This window comes from Triticum dicoccoides, chromosome 5A, assembly GCF_002162155.2.
Source record: "Triticum dicoccoides isolate Atlit2015 ecotype Zavitan chromosome 5A, WEW_v2.0, whole genome shotgun sequence".
Classification (NCBI taxonomy): domain Eukaryota; kingdom Viridiplantae; phylum Streptophyta; class Magnoliopsida; order Poales; family Poaceae; genus Triticum; species Triticum dicoccoides.
The window spans coordinates 416,211,592-416,225,942 of record NC_041388.1 but is presented as its reverse complement, the minus strand read 5'-3'; the positions used below and the strand labels follow the sequence as shown (position 1 = coordinate 416,225,942).

At 47.3% G+C, this 14,351-nt stretch overlaps 2 protein-coding genes across 2 annotated transcripts; both read right to left on the bottom strand.

Moving 5' to 3' along the window:
* Nucleotides 1-9,381: 9,381 nt before the first annotated feature.
* On the bottom strand, nt 9,382-10,015 carry LOC119297479. The gene has a single exon (XM_037575256.1). It carries the CDS (start codon nt 9,974-9,976, stop codon nt 9,734-9,736), a length of 243 nt encoding a protein of 80 aa, XP_037431153.1. The 5' UTR covers nt 9,977-10,015; the 3' UTR covers nt 9,382-9,733.
* A 2,884-nt stretch (nt 10,016-12,899) lies between these two features.
* On the bottom strand, nt 12,900-13,476 carry LOC119297478 (outer membrane protein H.8-like). Its single transcript, XM_037575255.1, has one exon. The coding sequence runs from the start codon at nt 13,384-13,386 to the stop codon at nt 13,150-13,152; it is 237 nt and encodes a 78-aa protein (XP_037431152.1). The 5' UTR covers nt 13,387-13,476; the 3' UTR covers nt 12,900-13,149.
* Between the last annotated feature and the right edge of the window lie 875 nt (nt 13,477-14,351).

Here is a 14,351-nt window from a genome sequence, read left to right as displayed (position 1 = left end):
GGGGAGGGGCACCATCACGGCACGCCCAAAACATAGCTTAAACCGTACCAGGGGCTGCCGATTTTTTAATTTCTTACTTTCAGGACTTCATCCTTCGAAAGGCCTGTTCGGTAGTTCAATTGCCGCACAAACGATGCAAGAACCAGGGAAGCAGACAAGCCACGCCGCACTATGAAACTCCCAGGTGGTCTCTATCACGAGCATTATACCCGTTCCACATACTATTCTGCAGCTTGCCCCTGGAACGGACATGTTAACTAGTCCAACCTTCCACTTATCGCATTATTTGTATCGTTCTGCTTTGATCGCAGCCCTTTTTAATAAACAATGCATAACTTTCGTCTATTTTTGCATTACCTTTTTTTCTTTCTATATGTTCCTTAACGACATGTTGCACTCGTACACGTTGGTACGGCCAAAATACGCCAGGGGCTTTAGTACCCCTCAATATGGTGTGAGAAGTCCGAACACTTAACAAAGTACGGCACCCCGAACTTATAGCATTATATGCATCGGCTCCGAATCATGTCTTGGGTCAATAGTTGGGTTTGCCCGGCTCCTATGTTTTGGTGCCTTACGTTCCGCTATATCGGCTAAGGTAGCACTAGGAGAACCACTGCGATTGTGCCCCGGTTGAGCTGGGTCAAGCACCTCAGTGGAGAAAGCTAAAACTGACTGTCATGATGAAGCGAGAGCTGGTCGCTGTTCGAGAGGTTTTTTCGAGTCCCTAAAGACTTATGCCGCTTAGGGCGAGGAGCCGGCTCTGTCCGGCCAAGGCGTGGATAATGCCCCGAACTCGGTCTTCCGAATACCAGGGGCTTCGCCGAAATTTAAAATTATAGAATTCTATGGCTAAGTGAGAGTGTTCATGCATTATAGTCCGATTGCCTTGTTTGTTGGGCTGAGCGCCTCCCTCGAAGGACCCAAATATGGGAAAAGGAGCGCTCATGTTTATCCCCGAACACCCCAGCACTAGCAGCACGGGGGGCAGAAGCCGACGACTCGCCATCTCTCAGAATTGATAAACAGCCGTACAGAAGGTAATATTTTAAATTCTAACGGCATTGCTTAGCGCATATAAACAAGTTTTCAGTGCACAGGACAAAACGAGCAAGTTTCACTCAAAAATTATATCCCTAGAACATTCATCCGCCACAAGGCGGGCACCCTTCAGAACATCCTTATAGTAATTCTCGGGCTTGTGATGCTCTTTCCCCGGCGATGGCCCATCCTTCACCAGCTTCTCAGCATCCAGCTTGCCCCAGTGCACCTTAGCACGGGCAAGGGCCCTACGGGCACCTTCGATGCAGACGGAGTGCTTGATGACTTCAAGCCTTGGACAGGCCTCCACCAACCGCCACACCAACCCGAAATAGCTCCCAGGCAGGGCCCTTCCAGGCCACAGCCGAACAATGAGGCCCTTCATGGCCTGTTCGGCCGCCTTGTGGAGCTCGACCAGTTGCTTCAGCTGGTCGCTCAGGGGCACGGGGTGTTCGGCCTCAGCGTACTGAGACCAGAACACCTTCTCCGTCGAGCTGCCCTCCTCGACTCGATAGAATGCGGCGGCATCGGATACACTCCGGGGAAGATCTGCGAATGCTCCTGGAGAGCTCCGGATTCGGGTAAGTAGCAAGTAACTCACGTTTATGTGTTTGCTTTGCATAAAGAATGCCTTACCTGTCGCTATCTTCTTCACCTCATCCAACTCCTGGAGGGTCTTCTGGGATTCGGCCTTGGCAGACTTGGCATTTTCAATAGCCACCGCGAGCTCGAACGCTCGCGTCTTTGAGTCAAGCTCCAAACTCTCATGCTTTTCCATGAGAGCCTGGATCTCTTGCCGCATCTTGCCAACTTCGGCCTCATACTTCTCCCGCTTGGTGCGCTCTGAGGCCGCCCTCTTCTCGGCCTCGACCAGCGCTTGCTTAAGGGTCGCCACTTCAGACGTGGCCCCTACAATAGCCATGATAATCCTGTCATTTTTTGCAATTGCACCTTTTTTATATATATTTTTAACAAGGTATTTCTTACCTTCGTTGTCCTCAAGCTGCTTCTTGGCACGTTCGAGCTCTTGCTCGGACCGCTCGAGGTTCTGCTTTAGCGTGTCCACTTCTGCAGTCAGTGCGGCGGACGCAAGCAGGGAAGCCTGCATATGCATATTGACTCATTTTTGTTAGACTCCTGCGGATTCTATTTGATCCTCTATTCGGCTTTTCTTCCCGAACGCCAAACAGAGCATCAGGGGCTACTGTCTATGCGGTACTATTATTTACACATTCTTTACTTACCTCAAAGCCTGTTAAAAGGCTAGTACAAGCTTCAGTCAGTCTGCTCTTGGCGGAATGAACCTTCTGGACCACCGCACTCATAATAGCGCGGTGCTCCTCGTCGATGGAGGCGCCTTGGAGCGCCTCCAACATATTGTCCGGCGCCTCTGGTTGGACGGGGGCCACCGGCACGGCGGACTTGCTCCTCTTGGAAGGAGGTCCCCCGCCGGACTCTAGAACCTCTGAAGGTTCCGGAGCGGTGTCCAGCCTAGAGCCGGACTTGGAGCCCTTGGGGGTTTCATCCCCTTTGCTCTTGGAGTCCGGGAGGTCGCCTTGCGGCGCCTCCAGGACCACCTCCTCCCGGCTTGGAACCTGTTGGGACAACACTTCGGTGTCATCCGTAGGGCGGGGGGAGGAAGCCGTCGGAAGTGAGTTCACGTCCGACGAGTCTAGTGAGCCGCTCGACGACGCGTCGAGCCGGTCTTTGGGTGGGCTGCATAAACATATTCAACATGAGGGAAAGCTGTGCAATAAACGAATACTATGAATTACTCTGGTATCCGGATACTTACGATTTGGCCAGGGGCTTGGCCCTAGGCGCCCACTCCTCTCCGCCGCCGTCGGCGTCAGTGGAGTAGTCCGGAGGAAGGGTTTTCCCCTTCTTGGACCCTTTGGCCTCCCCAGTTGGGGCGGCCTTCCTTTTCTTCCCTTCCCCCGCTAGAGGGGGAGAGGGTCTCTTCTTCCTCCTCCTCGTCTTCGCGGGAGGAGTGCGTCTTGGATTCGTCGGATGATGAATCCGACACCTCCGGGTGTCGGGCACTCTTTCGAGTCCCCGTGGCCCTCTTCTTGACCTTCTTCTCCGGCACCACATAGGGTGCCGGAACCAGCAGCTTCGCCAAGCGAGCATCCGCTGGGCCTTCGGGCAAAGGAGCCGGACAGTTGATCTGTCCGGAGGTCACCTGCCAATCCTGTCAAAGGTAAAGGGAGTTTAGATCCTGCATGGAGTCAAACTATGAAAAACCGATACCCTATAAAAGGAAAAAAAAAACAGCTTACCGCGAGGGCGTGACGCTGCGCACTGAATCCGCGATCCTCAGCAGCAGATGCAGGAGCCTCGGCGCCCTTGAAAAGCACCTTCCAGGCATCTTCGTACATCGTATCGAAGAGCCTGTTTAGAGTTTGGTGTCGCGCCGGGTCGAACTCCCACAGGTTGAAAGCCTGTTGTTGGCACGGGAGGATCAAGCGGATGAGCATAACCTGGACTACGTTGACAAGTTTGAGCTTCTTATCCACCAGGGTTTTGACGCATGTTTGGAGTCCGGTTAGCTCTCCTTTTTTACCCCACGACAGGCCCGTCTCTTTCCAGGACGTGAGCCGCGTTGGGGGTCCAGACCGGAATTCGGGGGGTGCGACCCATTCAGCGTCGCGCGGCTCGGTGATATAAAACCACCCCAATTGCCACCCCTTTAGGGTCTCCACAAAGGAGCCCTCGAGCCAGAGGACGTTGGCCATCTTGCCCACCATGGCGCCTCCGCACTCCGCTTGGTTGCCGCGCACCACCTTCGGCTTGATGTTGAAAGTCTTGAGCCATAGGCCAAAATGGGGGCGGATGCGGAGGAAGGCCTCGCACACGACGATAAACGCCGAGATGTTGAGGACGAAGTTTGGGGTCAGATCGTGGAAATCCAGGCCGTAGTAGAACATGAGCCCCCGGACAAATGGGTGGAGAGGGAAGCCCAGTCCGCGGAGGAAATGGGGGAGAAACATCACCCTCTCATGGGGCCTAGGAGTGGGGATGAGCTGCCCCTTTTTGGGGAGCCGGTACGCGATGTCGTTAGACAGGTATCCGGCCTTCCTCAGCTTTTTGATATGTCCCTCCATGACGGAGGAGACCATCCACTTGCCTCCCGCTCCGGACATGGCTGGAGAAGGTTGAGGTGGGGAGTGCGGACTTGGGTGCTAGAGCTCGAGTGCGCAAGAATGGATAGGCGAAGGAGGAAGAAGGCGCAGGTGAAAAGGTGGATTCTTATCCCCTTATATGGGTGGACGCAACTACATGTCCCCACCAGCCTGGTAAAACTCGCTTATCTCCAAGCGCCGTAATTGATGGCGCGGTTGGGTTACCCACGCCCGTATTGATGAGAATCCCGGAATAAGGGGACACGATCTCTGCTTTAACAAGACGTGCCAAGGAAACCACCTCGCATAATGCGCTGAGATGGGACAGTAAAACGGTTCGAATAAAAGCTTGGACGTGGTGTGATGTCACACTACGGAATACGTCAGCAGATTAGATTTGTGTAAATATTCTTCTCTCTATGGCAATATGTGGAAACTTATTTTGCAGAGCCGGACACTATCTTTGTGTTCAAAATCTTCTATGAAGTACTTGGAGGAGGAACCCGCCTTGCAATGCCGAAGACAATATGCACGCCGGACTCGTCGTCATTGAAGCCTGGTTCAGGGGCTACTGAGGGAGTCCTGGATTAGGGGGTGTCTGGATGGCCGGACTATACCTTCAGCCAGGCTCCTTGACTATGAAGCTACAAGATTAAAGACTCTGTACCGTGTCCGGAAGGGACTTTTCTTGGTGTGGAAGGCAAGCTTGGCGATACGGATATCCAGATCTCCTACCATTGTAAGCGACTCTATGTAACCCTAACCCTATCCGGTGTCTATATAAACCGGAGGGTTTTAGTCCGTAGGACAACATACGCATCAACAATCATACCATAGGCTAGCTTCTAGGGTTTAGCCTCCTCGATCTCGTGGTAGATCTACTCTTGTACTACCCATATCATCAATATTAATCAAGCAGGACGTAGGGTTTTACCTCCATCGAGAGGGCCCGAACCTGGGTAAAACTTCGTGTCCCTTGTCTCCTGTTACCATCCGGCCTAGACGCACAGTTCGAGACCCCCTACCCGAGATCCGCCGGTTTTAACACCGACACCGGCCCTCTCTATGGCGCGCCCTAGGGGAGTCCTACTCCCATCGGGAGTAGGATTCCCCCTTTCCTAGTAGAACTAGGAGCCCTTCCAAGTAGTAGGAGTAGGAGGGAAGGAAAGGGAAGGGAAAAGGAGAAGGAAGGAAGGGGGCGCCCCCCTTCCCTAGTACAATTCGGACCAGACCAAGGGGAGGGGTGCGGCCACCCTTGAGGCCCTTTTCCTTCTTTCCCGTATGGCCTAATAAGGCCCAATGCGTATTCCCGTAACTCTCCGGTACTCCGAAAAATACCCGAATCACTCGGAACCTTTCCGATTTTCAAATATAGTCGTCCAATATATTGATCTTTACGTCTCAACCATTTCGAGACTCCTCGTCATGTCCCCGATCTCATCCGGAACTCCGAACTCCTTCGGTACATCAAAACTCATAAACTCATAATATAACTGTTATCGAAACCTTAAGCGTGCGGACCCTACGGGTTCGAGAACAATGTAGACATGACAGAGACACGTCTCCGGTCAATAACCAATAGCGGAACCTGGATGCTCATATTGGCTCCCACATATTCTACGAAGATCTTTATCGGTCAGACCGTATAACAACATACGTTGTTCCCTTTGTCATCGGTATGTTACTTGCCCGAGATTTGATCATCGGTATCTCAATACCTAGTTCAATCTCGTTACCGGCAAGTCTCTTTACTCGTTCCATAATACATCATCCCGCAACTAACTTATTAGTTGCAATGCTTGCAAGGCTTATGTGATGTGCATTACCGAGAGGGCCCAGAGATATCTCTCCGACAATCGGAGTGACAAATCCTAATCTCAAAATACACCAACCCAACAAGTACCTTTGGAGACACTTGTAGAGCACCTTTATAATCACCCAGTTACGTTGTGACGTTTGGTAGCACACAAAGTGTTCCTCCGGTAAACGGGAGTTGCATAATCTCATAGTCATAGGAACATGTATAAGTCATGAAGAAAGCAATAGCAACAAACTAAACAATCAAGTGCTAAGCTAACGAAATGGGTCAAGTCAATCACATCATTCTCTTAATGATGTGATCCCATTAATCAAATGACAACTCATGTCTATGGTTAGGAAACATAACCATCTTTGATCAACGAGCTAGTCAAGTAGAGGCATACTAGTGACACTCTATTTGTCTATGTATTCACACATGTATTATGTTTCTGGTTAATACAATTCTAGCATGAATAATAAACATTTATCATGATATAAGGAAATAAATAATAGCTTTATTATTGCCTCTAGGACATATTTCCTTCAGTCCTATGGTGCCCTCTATGTTGTGCAAGCATGCGGGATTACCGTTATAGGGTTTTACAATACATTCATGATTTGCTTATGGTGGAGGGTGAGAGTGACAGAAGCTTATACCCAAGTAAGTGAGTTGTTGTCTATGGGAGCAAAAAGGACTTGTTACATAATGCTATGATTGGGTTTTACCTTAATGATCTTTAATAGTTGCGGATGCTCTAGAGTTCCAATCATAAGTGCATTTGATCCAAGTACGAAAAATGTGTTAGCGTATGCCTCTCCCTCATTGCATGTGATAAGTATCTACCGTGTTACAAAAAGCTTTGTACTAAACAACTAAATTTTATTATCTCGCAAAGTACTCCTAGTCTTGTTCTCGCAAAGTAGTTGTTTTTTATCCCTGCAAAATAGTTGTATACTAGTTCTAGATAAAGTGAACGTTAGTGTGGGTAGAGTTGTATCGGTAGTCCATAGAGCTTGAAGAGAATATAAATTCTACCTCTAGCTCCTTGTTAGGTTCGACACTCTTATTTATCGAAAAAGGCTACAATTAATCCCCTATATTGTGGGTTATCTGCGTGCTCCAGCGCACGAGCCACCGCGCGGACCGATGGTAAAGGAGGGGGCTAGGGAGGATGACGAGGCCCTTAAGAAGGCCCTCGAGGACTATGAGCCCGCCTAGGCCTAACCTGCAACTAGCGTTGGCCATGTCAGCCGTCGCACCCACCCCGCGCCCAAGCTGGAGCAGCTAGAGCTGTCACCACTAGTGCCTCTAGTGGGGCATGTGTTTGCGTGGACGTCCACGGTCCCTTGCGCGCCTGATTGGGTGGAGCCGGAGCAACAAGAGGCATCAGCTACGCCACCCTACGCGTGGGCGGCAGGATCTATCCATGGTTGGCTCTTGTCTACATCGACCTCGTTGACGAGGACAAGGGCGACGACCAGCAGATGTAGGTTTACTTCATTTCTTTACTTATGTTTTTTTATTTTAATTAATGTACTCTTGACGAATATAGACAAGAAACAACCATGGGCAATTTCATTTTTTAGTTTGAAATTTGGCCAAAAAATGAAATGCGGGCCGACGCTTGGGCGCACTGGCAAGCCGACGGACACGGTCTAACTTTTGGTGTCCGTCTAACCACCCAAACGAACAAAAAACAAACACATTGTGTGTTCGTTTGGGTCGGCCCATTAGAGTTGCCCTTAGAGGAATTCTACCAGAATCGGTTATATGGTGATTCTGGTCGAGACACCCACTCTAATAGAATTGTCATCTTTGCATTTGATCGGCATAATTTTTGGAGACCGTTCCAAATCGAGCCCATGAAGCTCCAAATTTGACGGTTGGACGAGGTAATAGTGCGCCCTCCATCCACCCAAATATTAGATTCGTGTAGACGACATAAGATTCACATTTTGTGTAGATGGATCCATTGATTCAATTTTTTTGATAATTCGGCGTTGGATTCGAGCATTGAGTCTGAGACTTAAATCATGGACACCAAAGAAAACAAGGCAATATTGATGGTTGTTGAATAAATAGCGGTGACCAAAATGAAGAGGAAGCGTGCGGGGTGGTAGGTTGGTGGTGTGACAATTTACCAGAAAGGAATCGAAGGCTACATGAAGCTCAATGCGCAACTACTTTTTGTCGGGTTGTACCTTCCCGTTGTACGTGTTCCGACGATGTTTCCGCATGAACGAACGGCTGTTCTGTCAATTTATTGATGATATGGAAAACAATGAACCTTTCTTCCAGCAACGGATAAATATCGTTGGTCTTCTTGGTTTTCCCTTATTAGAAGGTGATTGTGGCACTTTGAATTATTGCATATGGTGTTCTTGCAGATGCATTGGAGAAGTATGTTCGAATGTCCAAAAATACAACCACAAAGTGCATGAAAGTGTCCGTCGAAACTGTGGTGGGGGTTTATGGAGAGCAGTATCTACAGGCACCCAATACCGAGGACATGGCCAGGCTTCTAGAGATGGAGGTGGTAGAATTGCCCTACACCTTGGCACGACTAATTCACCGGGCATCGCCATGATCTAACAATAATTTTGGAAGTTGTTGCCTTCTAAGATTTGTGAATTTGGCATTGCTATTTTGGATTGCCTAGATCTTATAATGACATCAATGTCTTACAAAGATCTCATCTATTTGCATAGTTAGCCGCTGGTCCTTCTCAACCTTGTAAAACTAGCCGATGACATTTATCCATCTTAGTCAACATTTGTGTGAAGACATTTCTAACCTTGAGACCAGAAAACTTAAGCATTTCACCAAGGTGCAAGAAGATCACACGATGGACACAGAGAGGCGTTTGGATTGTTGCAAGCAAGGTTTTCAATTTTTAGGCCTGCTCATTTATGGAACAAGGATATCTTGACATATACCATCGTATGCGTGTGATTCTAAACAACATGATCATTGAAGAAGGGAGATATGGCTATCTCCGTTGACTATGAAAATATTGGCACAATCTTCAGGCATACAAAACCGTCTCAAGCATTTCTAGGCGTACCAATAGATTGAAGACCGGGTCATTCATCATCAACTGAAGGAGAATCTTATTGTGCATCACTGACGGCTACCTCAGAGACAACATGCTTAAATTTCTTTAGAATTTATTTACTTTTACTTGAACAATTTATTTAATTGGATTCTTTGTTGTATTTCCTATCAGTGTTTGTTAATAATAATATTTGTTGAATTATTGCACTGTTTGACCTGAATTATTGCAATAGTGTAGAAAGCTAAAACAAAGAAAAATATATGGATGTTGCATTACGCCGGCTCTATATTCGCGTAGACTCCGCAACCTCCAACTCATTGTGAAACAGATTGTATATATGCATTATAAAGGCTGTGATTATGACAACTTTGCTAGAATTGGTCTTATATCAATGGACCATTGTACACATCGGTCTGAAATGTAAGTATAAAACGCCAAAAGATCGATCTGAGACGTCGAATGAAACGACAAGTTTTCCTTCTGAATCCAGTTTTATTTCACGTCAGAAGAACGCAAGCACCCGACCGGGAAATGCCGGTCAGGTCTGCGTGGCACATCCACACTTACAAAATCACCGATGGAAAAGATCAATCAACTAAAAAGCGCAGCACTAAAATTATTAACCGACACGCATGCGCGACACTAGCGCGCACGGATCACAAACTCATCATCTTGGAAGAAAAGGAAGTGATCGAACGAAGATCGGCCCACGGTTCAGCGCCTGGCGGGCGCGGGGTCGGCCTTGATGCCGCTGGTCGGGTCGGGGTCCACGGGCGGGGTAGCGCCCCCGGCGACCGCCGAGGCGGCCTGGGTGCCGGCGCTCTTGGCCGCCTCGGCCCCGCCGGCGACCTCCTTGGCGAAGGGGATGGACTCCGGGCTGCTGTCCGCGGCGGCGAGCGGCGCCGCGGCGAGGGCGGCGAGCAGCAGGAGGGCCGCGAGGGCGAGCGCGCGAGACATGGCCAGGGCGTGCGGTAGTCGAGTGCTCGAGTTGCTGGCAGTGCGGGGCGGGAGAGGACGGTGCACCGTGCTGGAGCGTGGGCGGGCGTATATATATGAGCAAGGGCGGGAAGGGAAGGCCAAGGTCCGCCGCGGAGCGCGGCCTTGGTGATGGCGGGTGGCCGCGCGCCAGGGAGGGGCTTGCATGCTTGGCATTGGCTGGTGATCCCGTGGACATGTGCCCTGGTGCTGTTCTTCTTGCATGCTAATGTCTTGACCATTTCTTGGACATTCCGAGCCTCTTGTGCTGGGTAGCATGCATGTTTAGGGCTTCTTTGAATCAAAGGATTCTCACAGAAATTTTGAAGGATTTAAATCCTTAAGAATTTTTCTTATGTAGGTTGTTTGATTCGTAGGATTGTAAACCATAGGAATATTTTTATGAGATTCATTTGCACTAGATTTTATAGGAATTTTTTCATCCACTCAAACCTCTTTAAAAGAATCCTACGTTTCTCCTATGTACAATTAAACACTCATTCAATCCTGTAGGATTCAAGATGATATGCCATTCTAATCCCACGTTTTTCCTATTCCTGCGTTTTGAAAATTTTATGAATCAAAGAGGCCCTTACTTCTTTAATTGTGGTTGTGCAGAATGTTAGGGCACTACGAGCATACATGTCCTCTCCCCCGCTAATCTCTACTGATTTTCACTGTTTGATCCTCTGATTTTCAAGCCAGCCATCTCAACCCGTAAAGTCTTTATGTAAATATGAGTCCGTAGATGTACCATTGCTCGATTATTATGGGCATCATCTCGCTCCGTACCCCTCATCCATTGCTTTTAACTCGGACCGAGAAACTCACAATTAGGAATTGATAATTCTAATTGTTTATATCTTTATCTCACGGAAATTGGATAATCATATGTTTTATAAACTATGAAGAGTGGTGCCCTTACCCCGCAGATTTTGCTAGATGAGTGCCAGTTTCCGAGGGAACATATCCGAAATCTTGGTTGCTCTCATCTCCATTGTGCTCTGAACCAAACATGATCGACCACAAGATGGCTATCCCTGTCTCATTCAGAAATACTCGGTGAACCAAGCACGCTTAGTCGTAGAACTGTGCAACTAAGTAGTATTTGGGCATTTCTCGATCTACAAATGCACATAGAGTTGCGCCCGACTTTAAGCTCATCCGGTTTAAGAATGACATGTTTATTAGGTGGCAAGAAGTTAGTTAATCCACCCCAAGTAGTTATCTTCTATATCTAAATAATTAGCCTCCACTAACTTATTTTCCTCAACATGGTACACATGCTATATGAGCATGCCAACATGCATGAAAAATACTCACCACAACATGCAAATATGCATGGAAAAAGATTTTGCTAAATAGTTGTATATACTAAATCATATGTACTATAATTTTAGTTCTTATACTGTTATTTTATTTTATATCTAATATCTAGCCTCTACTAACCTATTTTTCTCACCATGCACACATGCGACTTGAACATGTAATGAGAAATGTCCACCTCAACATGTAAATATGCATGGGAAAAGACTCAAATCAATGATTACATATAGCGATTCATATGTATTTTAAATTTTAGTTCATATATTAGTAATATAAAATCCTACTCATATCATCTAGTATTAAGTAAGAAAAACTTGTAACTTGATTGTTGCAATAAGGATAACTTCATCTTACTGGGAGGTCGGTATCAATCAAAACCGTGACATGTATCCAAATATAATACTAAAGAAGTACGATGAAAATCGGAATTACAACAAATTGTCTTAGTGAGGCTTCTAAAAGGGAAACAAGAACATCAAGAGACATAGAAAGAAGCACCAAAAGACATATGTGGTACATGAATTTATATGGAATTCTCTTTGTAAGTATTCCCTCTGTAAACTAATATAAGAGCGTTTAGATCACAGAAAGTGATCTAAACGCTCTTATATTAGTTTACAGAGGGAGTACTGTATTCATGGACCCATTATATAAAATCGTAAAAAGAAAAACTACCACGTGTATGTGGGGTTTATCATCTGGAATTTCAAGATTAAAGTGGATTATACTTAAAGCCCATATATGTGAATAATACATTGGAGCCTAGAATATAAGATTAGAATATCATGCCTTTTTCTTTCGACCAAGAAAAGATGCCAGTGGTGTCATATATTCTATTCAAGCACAAATTACGCTGAGTATAACAAAGCCCTCAGGGATAAAATCTGCCATAGGGAAGCGCATCCGTGGCGAACAATTAGAGTGGGCCAAAAATGCTACAAATCAAACAACGAACATACTCCAAAATAACCATCAACTATCCCCCAAATTAAATACCTACACAAGCCTTTAGTACACTTTTTTACAGAATTATGATCCCCCGAAATACATATGCAGATTTTTTGAATAAAAAAGGATGTGTAGTATGGTTATGGTGGAACTGTCTCTAATTTTATATGTCTCGTGTTTTTTTTATGACTTGGAACACATGTTCCAAGTGTGATTTTAAGATTTTGTACGTCTATATATGGGATTATGGAGTGTAATTTCTTTCACGTGTAGTAATCCTTTTCTTTCTTTCTTGGATTTGCTAGAAGTTGTTTCGACGGCTATTTGTCTATGGTGAAACACCCTAAATTAGGACCGCAATAGCCAAGAGCCATTTCCAGCCAGCATGGCATTTGTGAAAGGCGTGGCTAGCAGTCTTGGTAGGAGGAGTGGCATTTTCGCAAAACTTCCAATGCAGTTTGTTTAATTAACGGCAGTTTTGTGCAGGAACCTGCCGCCATCATTTAGATTGGGCGTTCGTCAGGATTGGGCTTCTGACAAATGTTCACTAGATAGCATTTTCACCGAATTATTGTTGCGTTCAATTAGGGCATATTACTTAAAAATGATTTGCAAACTGGAGGGAGCCATATATATGGTAACACAGAAATATTTGACTCAGTAAATGCTGTTATTACAAATAACACGAATTAAGGAACACGGCTCATAATAACACTTGAAAAGACGGAAAAACCAAAATTTGAATTACGACGGCATCCTCCTAGCAGGGCAACAGGCCTACACGTAGCAGTATTATTATTATTATTGTCTCGAAACTAAAATCCATGCGGACGATCTGGTCAGCATGGAGCGGATCCTTCCAGAAGGGCATGCACTCGGGTTCACTTGTCGTCGTTGTCGTCGTTGTCGGGCGAGAGGCCGGCGATGCCCTCGGGCCCGGGGGCAGCCGCCGGTCCGTCGGAGGGCCCCTCCGCGGGCGAGTCGGCGGCCGGCGCGTCGGCCGAGGGGGCGTCGGAGGACTTCTCCTCCTTGGCGGCCTTCTTGGCATTGGCCAACGGCGCGACGGCCAGTGCGACGAGGAGGAGCGCGGCGAGGATGAGGGCCGTGCGGCGGGCCATGGCTCAGCTGCGTCGACTACTGCGCTTCCTGGTGGTGGCGGTGGCGGTGGCGGTGGTGCTGCTGCTGTGTGTGGTGATCTCTGAGGCTTGGGTCGCTGTGGATGTGGCGTGGGGAGAGGCGTCGGGGCGGTGTTATGTAGCTGCCGGAGGTGGCTATTTCTGGGAGGGGCTGCCTGGACGTTGCGTGGCGCGTGGTTCTAGGCGGTGGCTACGGCGTAGTGGTGGCGCGCGGTTGTAGGTAGCCGCGGGACGGGTTCAGATCCTGCTCCAGCCGCTGGATGGATCTCCACTCCTTGTGACCGCAGTGCAAGTTTGGCGTTCGTTGTCCCCACTTGTTTTTGTTGTCTTTGTTTTTTGTTTCGACACTGTTTTGTCTTGCCGGGCCCTCTCCAGCACACCTGGGCTATTGTCGTTGTTAGGGCACCCACAATGTGTGCCAGATTGAGCTTCAGCTTTTGGCAGCCCCATTACACGTTGTGGAGATTAGTGACATAGCGAAATCAATGGGAACCGAAGCTTCTTCGTGCTTCAATGCCAAACTTCCCAAGGCAATAAAATACTGCTCCCTCCGTCCGGAAATACTTGTCATCAAAATGAACAAAAGAGGATGTATCTAGACGAATTTTTTAAACCACTAAATCTTTGCGCACGGTGTACACAATATGAGAAACATGTACACTGTGGAGAAATGGGCTATTTGACATTGATGCCAAAGTTTTGAACACATCACAAATTTGGCATCACAACATTGCGGATGCCCTTATTGTCACTGTTGTTGTTGTTGCTGTTGTTGCATAAGACAAAAAGTATTCACATGCTGGGGCAAGTAAAGTGTATGGTAAAGTAAAAGGGTTACGGTAAAACAAAAGGCTTTAAAAACGGTACACATTGCACATTTTAACAAAAAAAAAACAATTCGGCCAAAGAAAAAGTCACTATAAAAAGTCCCATGCACAACACACGGA